This window comes from Magnolia sinica, chromosome 13 (assembly GCF_029962835.1).
Source record: "Magnolia sinica isolate HGM2019 chromosome 13, MsV1, whole genome shotgun sequence".
NCBI lineage: Eukaryota > Viridiplantae > Streptophyta > Magnoliopsida > Magnoliales > Magnoliaceae > Magnolia > Magnolia sinica.
This window is the reverse complement of record NC_080585.1, coordinates 18,680,791-18,697,575: the sequence shown is the minus strand read 5'-3', so window position 1 is coordinate 18,697,575 and position 16,785 is coordinate 18,680,791. Positions and strand designations below refer to the sequence as shown.

At 39.9% G+C, this 16,785-nt stretch overlaps 1 protein-coding gene across 1 annotated transcript; it reads right to left on the bottom strand.

Moving 5' to 3' along the window:
• Positions 1 to 4,220: 4,220 nt before the first annotated feature.
• LOC131223070 (NDR1/HIN1-like protein 6) lies at positions 4,221 to 9,362 on the bottom strand. The gene is made up of 4 exons (XM_058218357.1): positions 9,115 to 9,362; positions 7,625 to 8,163; positions 6,250 to 6,435; positions 4,221 to 4,864 (listed from the first exon to the last, which is right to left on the bottom strand). The coding sequence occupies exons 2-4, from the start codon at positions 8,084 to 8,086 to the stop codon at positions 4,583 to 4,585; spliced, it is 930 nt and encodes a 309-aa protein (XP_058074340.1). The 5' UTR covers positions 8,087 to 8,163; positions 9,115 to 9,362; the 3' UTR covers positions 4,221 to 4,582.
• Positions 9,363 to 16,785: the final 7,423 nt, after the last annotated feature.

Here is a 16,785-nt window from a genome sequence, read left to right as displayed (position 1 = left end):
TAAATTTATGTAATAAGAAGTCAATACCGGCTTTCCTAGTCCACTTCTAGCTAGTTCTCATATCATACTGCATCATAAGCTAATTCTCAGCGTCCGGTGCATAGTCTCAAAGCACAATTGAAGTGTACATTGGCAAGATTGCTGAGGAGTTAGCAAGCCGATGACATTAAGGGCCTGTTTGGATGCCTGTAAGTTAGGTAAGTAGGAAGTGACTTATAGGGAAGTCACTTACGGGTGATGTTTGGAGGAGAAAAATCACCTGTAAGTCACTTACAGACAAATTTACCAAAAAACTGCAGGGGTATGAGGATGGGAAGTCACTTCCCTATAAGTCACTTACAGGCTCAACGGTCAGATTTTTAAAAAGAGAGAAAGAAGAAGAAACGCACCAACCCACCAACCACCATTATAACCGTGAAGCTCCAGCCAATGAAGAAGTAGCACCAGCCATTGAAAACGGCAATCTCTCTCCGTCTCTGCAATCTCTCCCCCTCCCTCTCCGCAATCTCTCTCCGTCTCTGTAATCTCTCGCTGCAGTTACCACCTGCCTTCTCTTCTCCTCCTAAAAAGGTAGGGTTTCATCTATCCTTTTTTTCTCCTTTGAAAACGGAAGGGATCGTGTGCTGAGTAATCCGTAAAATCCGTGGGATCCACCATGATATATGTATTTGATCCACGCTGTCCATCCATTTTAATACTTAATTTTAAGTCATGATCCTAAAAATTAGTTATATCCAAAGATCAAGTGGACCACAACATAGGAAATAGTGTGAATTGAGTGTATACCGTTGAAAATTTTTGGGAGGCCACAAAAGTTATGGATCAAGATGATTTTTTTTTTTTCCCTTAATCCAGGTCTTTGTGATCTTATGAACATGTTCGATGACAACTAAAGATCTCTATAGGCACTAAAAAGGTTTCAACAATCCAATCAGTATTTCCACTGTTTCCTGTGGTATGGCCCACTTAAGCTTTGGATATTCTTAAATTTATGGCTCAACGTCTACATCTAGATGAAAAAAATGGATGAATGGATTGGATAAACCGTATACATTTACAGTGGGCCTAACTGAATTTACTTAGTATAAAAAAAGTATAGCAGCAACTCAGTACGTAGTCTAATTACGTTACTGGTAACACGGTAGTGGGTGTTACCCCTGACGTGGGCCCACCTTGATGATGTGTTATATACCCACTCCGCTCAACCGTTTCTCCATTAGGGATTTTAGGCCCACCTTGCTTGTGTTGCCAGGTTTTTCACGAAGGAAGAAATGGCATGTTAAAATATGCTGCAGTTTGTCCATCAAGGATTTTAGGCCCACCTTGCTTGACATTTCTAGATGATTTGGATTTGCTAGTTTGCATGGACTGTGGGGCATTTTCATTCATAGTAGAAGCCCATTGAGATTTGATTGGTGGAACGTATGCTTATAGTGTAAGTTTTCATTGGCCAGCAACTACAGTTCTCTCATATAGACCAGTGGCATAGATCAGAAAACTATGAATCCATCATGTATCTGGTATATAAATCCTACTTATTCTTATGGCCCTTGCAACCAAGGTCATTGTTCAAATGGACCTACTATGGATGGACCATGTCCCAATTCTTCACTCGATCATTAATGACTGTTCAATTGCAAATATCCATGGTACATTTGGTTCTTGATTTCTATAACTGGAGTCATGGTACAGCAATTCAGATGAATAAGCCACAGTAGGGCTGACTATGGATAGCATTTGTTCAGTTTAACGCGGGTCATTGATGTACACTTTGGAATAATTCCTATTTAAAGGAATGAATGGTTTGAGAGGATGATTCCCAAGTGAAAAGTTTTAAATGTAATTTCTATAGTTAAAGAAGACATTGGTAATGTAATTTAATTAGTAGATTTTCTATTAATGTTTTTAAGTTTATTCTCAATGCTTAAATTGAGTTATTACTCTATATTATAGATATTTTGAATTCGTGGGCCCGCTTTATAGCCCACTTGATGATTGGTTTAGCTTAATAATTATCTCAAATATTTATCTTGATGGGCTTAACAAAATAACATATTTGATCCCACATTTTTTTAATATGATTATAACATTTTAGAATGATTCCCCAATCTAAGCTCTGCTCGATGTGAATATTCGGCTTTTTACCTGTAAGTAACTTACATGTCATCCAAATAGAAAAACTAACTTACCTGTAAGTGACTTACAACTTACATCCAAACAGGTTACCTGTAAGTAACTTTCACCTGTAAGTCAGTGACTTACAGGTAAGTCACTTACAACTTAAAAGCACTTACAGGCATCCAAACAGGCCCTAACAACTAAAAACATGTTGGCAGTGGCTTATCTGGTGTCCAATCACTAGAGCACAGTTTCATATCACTTTTTGTAGTGATGATTGGAATAAACTTTCAACACGTGTAAGTTGCATGACGGAATGATGAAACAATCCACTCCTCTAATAACTCCGGCTGTGATAGAGGCCCACGTAATAATGAACAAAGGTCAACTGACCCACACTAATGGTGGTGGGAAGATAACCGAACCTTATGCACGAGTTAAACCCCAGGGGAGAGAAAGACTGTTTTTGAACGTACAACTGTGTATGCCATCTTGCTCTAAATATAGCTTCACCCGTTTAGGCATGAGATTTGGATAAGAATCTTGTATACCAACTAATCATTTAGATGTCTTATTTGAAGTCCAAATCGTGTAAGCAATCTTTTGGACTCGCCACACATGTGGGCACTCTGGCAAGCCCCACCTCATGGGGTCTACGTCAACAACCAAAAATATTAAAAAAGAAAAGAAAAGAAAAAGAATTGTAATGACAACAACACCAAGAATAGCAGCTACTTGGAAGGGGCTAATATATCCAAACGCACTTCGTGTGTTTCTGCACCCCCTCCGAATCTAAGCAACATGAACACACAAAAATCAGATTGAAATCCCGGCATATTTAGGCTGGAGACTTCTTCCATTGCAGAATTTCATGGGAACACTTTTGTGTCAATCTGTGAAAAAATACACCGCAGAAAAGTTGCAAAAATGTAGTTTTTGAGAAGAAACTCCACGTCACAAGATTAGATACCCATTATGATTAGATTGAAGACTTCAAGCGCATACACATACAAATTTAAATCCTACATCACAAAATTTCATGGGCATGTTTGGTCGTCCATTCATGAAAAAAAAAAAAACAAAATGGAGAAGGTTTGAAAAAAAAAAAAAAAAGGTTCCTCTTTAAGAAGAACCTCCACAACCAAACAGGCCAAGTACCGACAGCCTATACCGTTTGAAGCCAGTTTCGGGTGAATTTTGCACCACATGAGAACCCATAAAACAAACGTTACATGCCATCAGAATCTGGCCAACTACCGCAACCTGGCATTATAAAGAAACAAATCATGTGGGCCATCCCGACAGCTCGAATCAAGGGCCCCTGGATAATGCCAGGTGCCCCTTTTTTATTTTTCCTTTCATTCGATTACAGCTATTTTATTGAACTCAATATGATGCATTCATCCATGGCCCTGTTTGATAGCCACTTAGACAGGGGTAGTTAACAGTAATTGTGCATTAGATATATGTGTTTGGTTGCACCAAATATTATGAAATTGCATGATATTACATGATTAATCAGCGGATGCGAAAATATCATGATATTTGGTGCACCCTTAAAATCAATTGTTGGTTATTTGGTAATCCACCCTAAGCGTGTGGTTGTGTTTGAATGCACCAAATATCATGATAGTTTGCACCAAACTAGACTGATTAATCATGAAATTTCATTATATTTGGTGCCACCAAACACATCTAATATCTAGCTACAACTAACTAAAATGTGATGAACTCATTTTTACACGGCTACCAAACAGGGCCTAAGTAAGTGGAAAAGAAAATTCCAAAGACTAGAATGGGTCACTCCCTGGTGATGAGAAATTGACCAATGGTCCACATCCCATGTACAAATGTGGCCCGTCTGATCAGATGGGCCAGATTCCTGGTACTAGCTATCTACACTGCACAGCGGGAATCAGTCAATAAGCAGAAATCCAATCTTGCAACCTGCTTCCTGTTTGGCACATAAGGAGATCACTTCCCAAATGATGGATCAATTAGCATTTCTTGATGCCTCAGTTTTCAAAGATGCAGTTTTGCTTCACCAAACTCAAATTCTAACAATTTGCCAAAAAAAGAAAAAGTAAAAAAGAATCACAAGCTTAAGATCTGACTAAAGCCGTTATGCCGGCAAGAATTAAACAACAAAGAAATACACCACATATCGCTAAGAATTACAACAACAGGAGATTTTCCACCCCCAATATAAATAGACCTTATTCACAGCTTTATCACTCCAAACATGTGAATGAAAAACCAAAAACATAAAGGAAATGCTTCTCTCTCTCTCTCTCTCTCTCTCTCTCTCTCTCTCTCTCTCTCTCTCTCTCTCTCTCTCTCTCTCTCTCTCTTCTTTTTGTTCAGCAGCTGAGCTGGAATTGAATATGTGATATTGGTAGGGAGATGTGGAGCGGTGTCTGAGTGAACCCAGGAGCTTTAATCTTGAATCGTATGAGAATTGAACTCAATCATACGTACAAGAATTCTGTGAGATTTTGATGGGTTTAGTTTTAGTAGTGTCCATGACAATGGCACAGGAGATGTACCTGTGATGCTTTGTTCTCACCAGCTTTCCCACTACATCTCCTCGTGAGCGGATCTCAAACTCAATCCTCAGTGGAACTTTGCCACCAGCATTGTCGGATACTGTTAGGCTAGCTCCTGCACCATACAGAGGAACCTTGGTTCCTTGGAGGATCACAGACACAGTCCGGTGGCTCTTTCTCGGTTGGTAGTACTTCTTCAGCTGTAATGCAATACAGATTGTATCAGGTAGCCGTTCAAAAGATCTGTCAGTAGCAGCATTTTAAGGTGTTCTTGGATGCATTTAGAATTGAATTGCAATAATAAGATCAAATAATAATAATAATAATAATAAATTAATTAATAAAACTAAACTGGAGTTTTCTCAACATCTATGCAGGTCCGGGCTCCAACATGCATGTTATCACATGTGCAAACATGGACAAGGAACAGTGAGCAAATGCCCTTGCCCAAAAATCAGGCCCACCCATTCATCAAGTGGGCTACAATGCATGGAACAGACAGATGGGTAGAAAAACTTTAACTTGTTTCATACATGCCCACATGGTGAGAATGGGCCAGTGCTTCTACAGAGCGGGGCCTATCTGATGAACAGGTCAGATGTTGAACCAGTTCCAGCTTGTTGACATGTAGTGGGAGGTGTAGATGCCCAGGACAACCGCAAGAGTTGAACTAGCAGAACCCCATGATGTCATTTCATTCATTTTTTTTTTTCTCGTCCTTCAAAGGATAAAAGAATCCATGATTGAGTTTCAACACAAGGTCATGGGTTCGAGTACCCATTGTGGTGAAATCCCACTGTGGTGTGAGTGTGTGGGTGTGGGTGGGGTGCGAAAACGTGTGTTAAAAAAGAAAAAGAAAAAAGAATCCATGATTGACGAATTTTAACTCCTGAGTAGGAACCAGGGCCCAATCCCATTGCCACTTAAGAATATGGGGCATAATAGCATGGGATCAATTTCAGTCACCACAGGACAAGAATCACCAGTGGCGGAATTTATTATTGGTGTTTTCACAAGTTCATTTCTCTTAGAATAATCACACAGAGCAAAGTTATGCAAATAAAATACTCTTAAATATACTCTTTTTAAGTTTTGACCAAATACAGACAGAACAGTTGCAAGTAGATTCCTTGCAACCACCACAGAGAGTAAGAAGGATAAGCTGCATGGCATATATGATGGCACGGCACATGTGAGATAACGTATGTTGATCAGATGAGCCCCACCATTGATATGCCCTGGCCCACATGCTTGCAAAACAAATGGGTGGCCAAAATTCTTACCAGCAGTCCACATAAATGTGCAAGTGTGGCCCACTTGATGGAGCACATACATGATGGGTTTTCTTGATGAATGGATTGATCTCACATATGCACCTGCCATGCCATGCTGGCATGTGTGTCTGCAAGTATCCTTGAGTTTCTCTTGGCCTCTTGCAAATGTTTCAGAACTCATTGGTCCTGAATCTGTCTGTATGGGCTTGAGTGTGGATGGCCATGAGCAAACCACCCAGTCCAATGTAGAGCATTTGGTTAGATGACTTCTCAAATCTTCATTTGATTGGAAAAGAAAGGAAGAAAATCACCTGTCCGGTTGCCATAGGGATTTCTGCATAGATAACATTGATGGGTGTGGAGCTGACATGAATACCAAACAGCGTAGCTGGATTGTAGATGCCTATCTTCAATGAGCAATTCATCGTCACCATCTTTGTTGGGACCCCTGTATAGTCTGATCCCGCCCCCAAATTGAAGTTACTTACAGCCAGCGTCTGCAATGACAGCAAACTCATCATGCGGACCATAGTTCATAGAGAAAAGAATTGATCCATCACAAACAAAATCACAAATATTAAAAGAAAATAATCAAATTTTAGGAAGATCACATGACAGCTAAGATGGCTTTCCTTAATCCTGTAATTTAAGACATGGCATGCAATTTATTTTCGTAACCAACAGCCATTCATCACCATTACAGTACAAAGCAACTGCAGCATACCCAAGGAAATATCCAAAAACTCATTGATTGACTCAGCAGACAGACAAGTAGCCTCAAATAGCGCCAGCTTCGTGTAATGAGTCCAAAATCCATATTCTGGCTTGGCAAGTGGAAGTCAGGAAGTGGAAAACTGGTTTATGAATCAGGTCGGAGTTTTTAATATTTCCAAAACAATATCATATTTAGATTTTTGTCAAGTTATTTGTCTTCCTCCAATGTTTCTTTCTTTCTTGCAGCCTTCTACTGAGCAAAACAAATTGGGAAGAATTGTACATCACTAAAAAAAAAAATTGCTTTCTATTTTCCTTTCTATGATAATTTTTTTGTACAGAAGCCAACTTTGCAGAATATGATTTAGCCCAGTGTTAAATGCTCAGGCAAGAGCAAAATAGTACTTTCAATATCCAACTTCAACTTCAATACAGCACATGGCAATGGGGGACAAATTTGAGGAGTCATCTTGGAGCTTTGAACATTGATTTAAGCTGACCATGGTATCTTGTGGAGATTTTGGGGACTTGGGGTCACATCCCTTATGCTACTGTATCTCTGTAATGTTCTTGTAAAAACAGATAACTTATAACCATAATGGATTTTGTTGACCTTCACTGCATTGGTGGAATATGTTAACCTTCACCGGCTTTCATTATGGTTAAAACTGCCACCTCTTGGTAGCCTGCAATGTCGATTAATTGGAAGGTCAAGACAATTCCAACCCGCCACTTTCAAATTTTTAGGATGACATTGTATCAATTATTGACTATCCAATTTTAGTGTTTTTTTTTAATTTTTGGGTGCACCATTAGGCCCATCCAATCAATCTGGGGTTTTGGCATATGGCCCATCCAAGAGGTAATCATTCTAATTGGCAGCCTAGATCAATGAGAAAATTTGCTGAATCAATGTGCTTCACTGACACAGTGAAGGTTAAAAAAACATAAATAAGTAGGAGTTCAGCATACCTTCACAACAATCTCTGCTTTGTATGGCCGACTGGCCCCCCAGATGATAAGTGAGAAGACAGTGAAGAGGAGAATGAAAACCAAAAGGGCAATCAAGACCTGGCAACGTCGAGAGAATCCCCTCTCTCCCTCGAGATCGTCATAAGAGCCCTCCTCTTGAATTACATTACACTCAGGCCAACCCTTATCATTCCTCTTTCTGTTCCCTTTCCGACCAGATGAGGACCGAAACATTCCTGAGAACCGGCTTGCAGAAGAGGCCCTTGAGTGACGTCCGTAAGAAGGATGCGAAGGTGACTCCATCGGGCTGTTGTAGATGGGAGTCGCGTGCATCGAAGAGGATTTGTCGCCATCATGAGAGTCCCGTGAAGGACTCTGCACATAGTAAACGGGCTGCTTTGGAGACCTTGGTGACGAAGGGGCTAAACTAGTGATGTCGGACTCGGACTTAGTATGAATCATCGTGAGTCTTTGTGGGAACTGAACAGAATAAGACTGAAGATCTTGCACAAAATCAAGGCTTTATGCCACAGTTACACCTACAGTTTTTTAATGGCAAGAAACACATTAACAGCAAAATCCCACAAGGGCCTGTTATTGAAAGGAAGTAGAAAGATTCAAAACATCTATTTTTTATTTTCAGAATTTCCCTTAGTCTTGAAGTTTTTCCTTCTTTCCCAGCTTTTGAAAGAGGACTAGAGCAAGAGAATGGAGAAGAAGGTGATGATGAAGATTCAAGCAAGGAATTGTGTGGAAGAGGGAGAGGAGTACAACTCGGCCCTTGTGGCCTGAGAATTGGCTCCTACGACCCTTCCATCACAATCTACAACATACATTCGAGCTTCAAGAAAGATCAAATCCCTCCACGGCAGAATTGCAACTTCAAATTCGGAGCTATTTTAGCACATCAACGAGATTTCTTTACTTTTCATGTTGATTCGTGTTATTATTCGAGTTATCATGAATTGTAATCTCCAATTTCATATATCAATGCAAGGACTTTTGCTTCGAACCAAATCCTACTAAGCCACTTAGTAGAAACCACGATTCCTGGCGAGAAGAGGTGCCTAACACCTTCCTTTTCTCGCCAACATGGTTCTGTAACCAGATTCCTCGTTAGATCACTGATTTGGAGTCATTTGCTGAAATTATGTAATATTGTAGCTACCCACACCAAATAACACTCAAAATTGAGCTACTAGTGACTCAAGCCTTTGATTTTTCTCGATCTTGAGTGCTGATTCAAGAGCGCAATCTTCACAAATACAGAATTCCAGCTTAAAGTTCCTGAATTTCCTGAAAATTTTCTCGCCGGAACGAGATCGAGAAACCCAAAACCGCCAAAAATAAGAAAAACGATGAAATGCATGCAATTTCTTGCCTAAAAATGAGATTCAAAGAATTAAATATCCGATCATTGTTATAGAAACACTTAAATTCACATGAAACTTCTAGATCACAGAAAATCTGATTCTTTCGCGGTTTCTTACCAGAAAGAGCGTGATTTTAGCGTTTGAGCTCCGAAACTCCTCAGAATTCAAACTGATTCGGAAAATTCAAGCATTAAAAACGATCGATTGCAGTAGAAATCGCTCGAACCTACTCAAATTCATCTCCGAAAACGGACATTGTCGTGCTTGAAGAAATCCATCATAGATCTAAGCTCCCAGAACCTCCTCTCTCTCTCTCTCTCTCTCTCTGTGTGCACGAAAGCACGAGATATGGGTTTGGAATATCAGTTGTAAGAAAGCAGTAGTAGCCAAGTGTTTATTGCTGCTAGTGGAAGAGTGAGTAGGTTCGGAATTCAGGCTCGGGACCGAAGCTGAGGTGACTCTTTTCGAGGCTGCTACTTTTAGGTGGGGAAAAGCTTTGATACTCTGGCAGTGCGATGAATGATACACACGCGCCTAGACATTACTTAAAAATTGCATACATGGTATAAAATTAATTCAAACTAAACTGTCCAAACTATGGATCCCATTTTAGATGTATCATGGACCAAAAATAAGTCTTATTTAATCATATGGGTATCCGAACGGCGGACATTTATTTACACGGTTAAAATTAAAACTATTCTATGGTCCTATTTAAATAAAAAAGTATCCACGAATCAGAGGTTAGGATCATTCAACCATTTTTATTTTGGGAATATAACTTAAAGACATTGAGTTTCACCATTTAGTCGGTTTATTTTGAGTCATTCCATGCCACGTGTGCAATTTCTCAATGCCTGCGTATCAAACTTCACACACAGCTAGAGTATCAAGTAACCCGTTTGGGTTTGTAATTAGTAATTGCAGACTCCCCAACTCAAGCGCCAAAACACACACGCACGTGAGGATCTGAGATTGTCAGATTGGTCCCGCTTGATGCTCCTTGCCGCAAAATCCATGCGGTCCGTTCATCAGCACGTGCCCCGCGTGTGAGAAGAAATTTATTTAGGAAATAGGAATGATAGGATCCCGAGCTTTTCATCGTACACGGATTTACAATCTTGACGCTTGGGCGCATGGTTCGGAAATCAGACGGCTGATCGGTTGTTTCCCATGGTGGATGATCATGTTCCAAAAATCTGCTAGATATGATAACCATAGTGTTTTGATATGTGTTTGCAAATAGATTATTAAGAAACGGTCCACATTCAACTGATTTAAAAAAAAACCCAAGATTGACGGCATCGATCTTACAGGAAGATTTTCAGGGCATCGTCCATCCAAAGAGGACACAACAGATGGATGGTCCGGATCACCGAGCCATCGGCTCCAGTGGTCAGAAATGGGAACCAGAGTAGTGAAAAACCTGGGGAGGTGTGTGTAACATTCCTTTTCAGGAAAATAACAACGGTGATTGGCTACTCCCCCTGACACCAGCCCCGTGGCTGGTGGTCGGTGCTCCGTGGGCCTCACCATGATGTATGTGTTTCATCCATTCCGTTCATCCATTGTTACAGATAATTTTGTAACTTTATCCCAAAAATGAGAGGTATATAAATCTCAGGTAGAACACACCACATGAAAATAATAGTGATTGGATATCCACCATTAAAATCCTCCTGAGGCCCACTGTACTTTTTATTTGACATCCCATCTGTTGATTAGGTCATACATGCCCAGATGAAGGGAAAAACTTTTATGGCCCCTCAAATGTTTTTAATGTTCGACACTTATTCAACACTGTTTCCGGTAATGTGGTCCACTTGAGATTGAGATGTACCTCATCTTTGGTCTCGTACTGTAAAATTATCTGTAAAAATAGATGGACCGCATGGATGAAACATATACATCATGGTGGGGCCCACAGGGCACCGACCACCAGCCATTGGCTGGTGTCAGGGGGAGTGGCCGATCCGTTTCCAATAAGAACTAGCCGAAACACGTGCGCTGAAGAATGGCCTGATGAACGTACTGGATTTCTCACACGTATGCCACATAAAAGCATGAGGTGCTTTAGGTTTGGCGCTTGAAGATAGTGCGTCTGGACGAGCGTTTATCGCTCTAGGCTCGGTTGCAAGTGTCGGCAGCTGGAATGATTGAGCTAATCCAAACAAAGATCAAGAGCAGCTGTATGATGTGCGTGTTGCACGTTGCAACTGTACGCTGAGGGTGATTCTATCTACGTGGCTTTATGAAAGGCCATCTGGACCTTCCATCTGGTGGACCTGATGGGGTGGGGCATTAAAACCTGGACAGATCATATCAACCTATACAACCGATCTAGCGGACGGCTAGAAAAACAAAGCGTGAGATGGTCCGCATTGAGCGCAGCAGAAAGCCTGTACATTAAAATTTGGATGGAGCATTGTTGCAGGTGAACATCTCTTTCTCTATTGATTAGGTTAGGAGATTCGAAGAGAGAACAATAGCTTTATCAACCACCAATTAAAAAATAAATTTAAAAAAAAAAAAAACTAAAACTTTGATACTCCGGTAGAGTGTGATTGATGATACACAGATACTGAAAATTACTTTAAGAATTGCATACATGGCATACCAGTATTTGAAATTGAACTGTTGAAAATTTTGGGTCCCAATTTAGATATATCAAAGAACTAATTCAGGCTAATTTACTTGTCTAACTACAATTGGCCTTTATTCATTTGGACAGTTAAAAATGAAAAATATCCAACGGCCCTGCTTCAACAAGCAAGCATCCATAAAGCAAAGGCTAGGATTGTTCAAGAAAATGTTGCGACAGTGGGTTTCCACATTTTAGTCCGTTTAATTTAAGTTAATGTATGACAAGTACAATTTTTTATTACCTGCGTATCAAGTGTTGTACCTGCCAGAGTATCCAATAGCTATCCTAATTAATAATGGAACCCGGCAGGCAGGCAGAAAGCATCAGCTAATGGAAAAGACTGGTACACTGCTGGAGCATCAATTGAATCTTTGCACCCGCGTAAATGGGTGGTTGAGGTTGGCCTGGATAGAGGGAGAGCGGAATGCATGTGCCCAGAGCTGTGTGGGGTCCACAGACATGGATGCGACAAATCCACTCTGTCTATCCGTTTTGAAAGACCATAACAAGACAGGATTCTAAAAATTAGTCAGATTCAACACTCAGGTATACCATATCAACAAAACGGTTGGAACAGCAACGTCCACCGTTCAAGCCTTATTAGAGCCATCATGTTTATATTCCATCCAAACCGTTCATACAATTACTGCCGCTTAGATAAACTGTAGGAATAAATATCATCCTGATACAGAACCTGTCACCGCCAGGCTTTCAATTCCCCTATTTTGTGTGGTATGGCCCACATGAGTTTTTGTATCTGCCTGATTTTTAAAATCCTGTCCGACTGTTGTGGTCTTTCAAAACAGATGGACGGAGTGGATTTGTCACAGACATGTCTGTGGACCCCACACTGTGCCAGGCAAATCCGGTATGAGATGCAGTAGGGAAAAATGCCTCACCGTGCAAAAGGCCCTGACCATTCAATGAACAGTGAGTATTTAGAATTTTTTATTATTATTTTTCAAAAAAAAAAAAGGAAAAAAAGATGGAAATGATTTACATTCAAGCTCATTTGAACGGCTGGATGATTCACAGGACAGTGGGACCTCTCTCTTAAACAGTTCCTCCAATTGCAAGAACACATTTCATTTGTGCACCTGTGGTGTACGCTGCCCCCAGTAAATCAGAAGCCAATCATCAGAGGCATCATGATTGGCACATTTGCGCAATCACCTAGAAAACAGAACCCAAAAAGGCCCACAAGAACCATGTGGGGTCCACTAAAAAATCTCTGGTAAATCATCCATTGAGCCTTGACAAGGTTATTTGAAAACAACGGTCGACGCTTTTCAAAATTTCAAGGAAAAAAATATATATTTAATGCCCAACACATGAGGAATTTCACTGCGAAAAATGGACGGTGATGATGATGGAAACAAAATTAAAACCTCTACCATCCAACCAACATCCTGCCTAATCCAGTATAATGTCTTGGCATGGAGGTTGACTCATGACCAAGACATTTCCAGCTCTATACTTGTAAATATGAGAAGCTTGCACACGACGGGACTGTAAATAAAATTTTAGAGTCATGTTGTATATCTATGGAGAAATGTAAAATAGTTGTTTGGTAAACTAAAAAATCAAGTCTCGAAATTACTTTAAGTGTTAAATTTTAATATTTATAAGTAATGAAAAAATTATATGATAATGTATATGAAAAAAGTCCTAATATCTAAAATTAAGTACTTTTTTAACCAAAATAAAAAAATTATTTGATAAATACAAATCATAAATGTTTGAAAATTGACAAATTTTTGTATTTATCCTTATTGTCTCAATTTCTACATTTTATAGAATATGAGACAAAATTTATTATTATCTTGTTACCAAATTTGGCACATTTATGCCTAATTTATATACATTTTTTTAAATATAATTTTTAAATTATTGAACTATGTAATTCTTCTTAAGTGAATAATCACAACTTTTCAATTGGTGTCCTTAAATTGGACAACTAATAAGAGAAGCTTTTTTTTTTTTAACCCCACATGCACTCACACACCTCACACATGCCAACTCACTCACACCACAATAAGTGCTCAAACCTAGAGTTGGGCATCAAGTCGAGTTAGACCGAGTTAGGGTGGACTTGACTTGATCCGATTTTGAAATAGGCCTCACCCAAACTCAACCTGATTTGGTACCAAGTTCAGCATGCCTGACCTGATCTGAGTTCAGGTCTGGCCTAGACTAATCCTGACCGAGTCGAGTTGAGTTGGCACCGAATCGAATCAAGAGATGAGGTAGGGAGGGAGTGGAGAGGAGAGAGAGAGATGAGGAGAAGGGTGGTGCGTGGCTGCTGAGCTTGGAAGAGTAGGAGGATGAGGGACAGAGAGAGAGAGTTTGGGATCAGGTCGAGGCCGTCGAGGTCAGGTGTAGCAAGTAGGGTTAGAGATACTTAAGAATTAGAATTTATTATTATATATATATACTTGAATCTGAGTCGAGTCAAGTTTCAGATCTAGTCGAATCTAATTGAATTGAGTTTTAAGTCAAATAACTAGGTAACTCAAACTTGACTCGGTTTGAGTCGGATTGGGGGTAGCCTACTTAATTCAGACTGACTCACCCATTCGATTCGGATCGAGTCGGGTCTAAACGAGTTAGATGAGTCGAGTCGCCATGTGCCCAACTCTGCCCAAACCTATGACCTCGTGTTGAAACTCTTGTGAGTCTACCACTGAGCCAACAACATCCTATATTTAATCAAGATGGCCCACCTTAATGTCTAGGTAAAACATGAAATATGAGTGTCCTCAATGGGAGTGGATTAGGTAAGACCTTGGCCTCACCCAAGATTTTGTGGCACTTACCATGGGGCTTCCCTTCAAGAACAACAGCAGACCATCGATGTATATATTCTATATATCTATATCATTTCAGCGCATGATCTTAGAAACAGAGTAGATCCAATTACCAAGTGGACCATACCATAGGAAACCCTGGTTGTTGATCATTAATGAGCCATAAAAGTTTTAGATCAAGCTTATGTTTGTTTTTTTTCATTCATTTAAGCTTATGTGACCTTATCAATGGATTCAATGACAAATAAACACTATGCAAACATTTAAGGGCGCCCTAAAAAGTTTTTAATGGTAGGGCATTCAATCACCACTTTTTCCCATGGTCCATCAGATATTTGGATCTTCTTTATTTTTGGCATCATGCCTTAAAATGATATGGAAAAACAGATGGACAGCGTGGATGGAGAATAGATAAGGGACGCACCATCTTGGGTGAGGCCGGACTCTCACCTAATCCGGTCCTGTGGATTGTCTACTGACATTGCTTGGACAGTGCTCTGTAAGCCCATCATGATTAGGGGTGTACATTGATTTGAAGCGAGTCAAGCTGGCCTCGGCTCGGCCACTAGCTGACCCCAGCTTGAACTCTGCTTGGCTCGGTCCTCGAGCCTGATTGGCTAGCTAGGCTTGGTTCGGTCAACAGCTCGGGCCAATTCAAGCCGAGTTCAAGCTAAGTTTGAGCCGGGTTCGCATGTGTAGCATTTTCACAAACACGTGGACTGTACCTTCAAAATCTTACTATATGAAAAACAACAACAATGATTTTATAGGTATTTTATTAAACACCTTCTAAGCAACATAAAAATCAAGAAAAAAGTAAAAAAAAAAAAAAAAAAGGGTATTTGTTTCATATATATACCTTACTTGCCACCAGCCACACTTGGTTGAGTCATTTCATCAAACACTTGGTGAGCAACATCAATATCAAAGTAACCGAGTCACCAAACTGGTTCAATCCGAGTTCAATTTGAGTTGGGTTCAATCCAAGTTGAGTCGAGATGGGGTCAGCTCGAACTCATTTTTGAGCTCAAAAAATCAGCTCAACTCGGCTCGAACTCAGCTTCGAACCCAGTCAAATCAAGTCAAGCGAGCTAACCAAGCTAGCTCGGGTTCGTGTACACCCTTAATCATGATGCATGTTTTTTATTCACACCATTCATCTATTTTTCTAGATCATTTTAGGGCATGAGTCCAAAAAAGAAGATCCAAATCTCATGTGGACCACACCACAGGATTCAGTGGTGATTGAACACCCATTATTAATAACTTATTGGTGGGCCATCAAAGTTTTGGATGAGGCTGATATTTGTATTTTTCCTTCACTCATCCAGCTGTGTGACCTAAACAATAGGTTGGATGGCAAATAAACATTACAGTGGCTCCTAGGAAAATTTTAATTGTGGGCTTCAATCATCACTTTTTTATTGTGTAGTCCACCTGAGATTTGGATATGTTTCAGTTTTTAGTTCATGGCGTAAAATGATATGGAAAAATAGGTTGTTGGTGCGGATAAAACACATGCATTATGTGGGCCCTAGGAGCACTGTCTATTAGCCACCAGCTCCTGACCACGTCAGTTGGCAACCCGCGTCCCTCGTCCGCTATTGTCGTCGGTAGCCTTTGGCCACGGTTTTGATGCGGCAAAGTTCTATGAGCTCCACCGTAATATATGTGTTAGATCCACACCGTTCATATATACAATTTTCTAGATGATTTTAGGTAGCAATTCAAAAAATGAGGCAGATTAAAAGCTTAAGTGGACCACACTAGAGAAAACAGTGGAGATTGAATATCGACCATTGAAAACTTCTTGGGGTCACGAAAGTTTTGGATTAAGCCAATATTTGTGTTTTCAATTCATCCGGGTATATGTGACCTTATGAACAGATTTGATGGCAAATAAACAACCTGGTGGGCCTTAGGAAGGTTCCAACTCTGGGTGTCATTATCCCACCGCTTTCTATGGTGTGGTCCCTTGAGCTTTGGGTCCACCTAATTTTTTGCCTCATACCTTAAAATGATCTAACAAAATGGATGAATGGTGTGGATATTGCACGTACCTTAAGATGGGGCAAAGAACTTTGCCACGTCAATTAAACTTCTACCCTCTTTGGCATGTTACAAGAGTAAGGTAAATTTGTTATTTAGAAGAAGAAAAAATAATTTGAAATCACTTATCACTTTCAACATTAAGCATTAAGCTAAAGAGAAAAGTTTTTAAAAAAAAAAAAAATCTAAAAAAATTAAGTCAAATGAGAAAAGCAAAAAAGAAATCTAATTTTTTCAATGAAATTTTAAATTAAATACTCAGTATTTTAATTTTGCCAAAAAATCTTA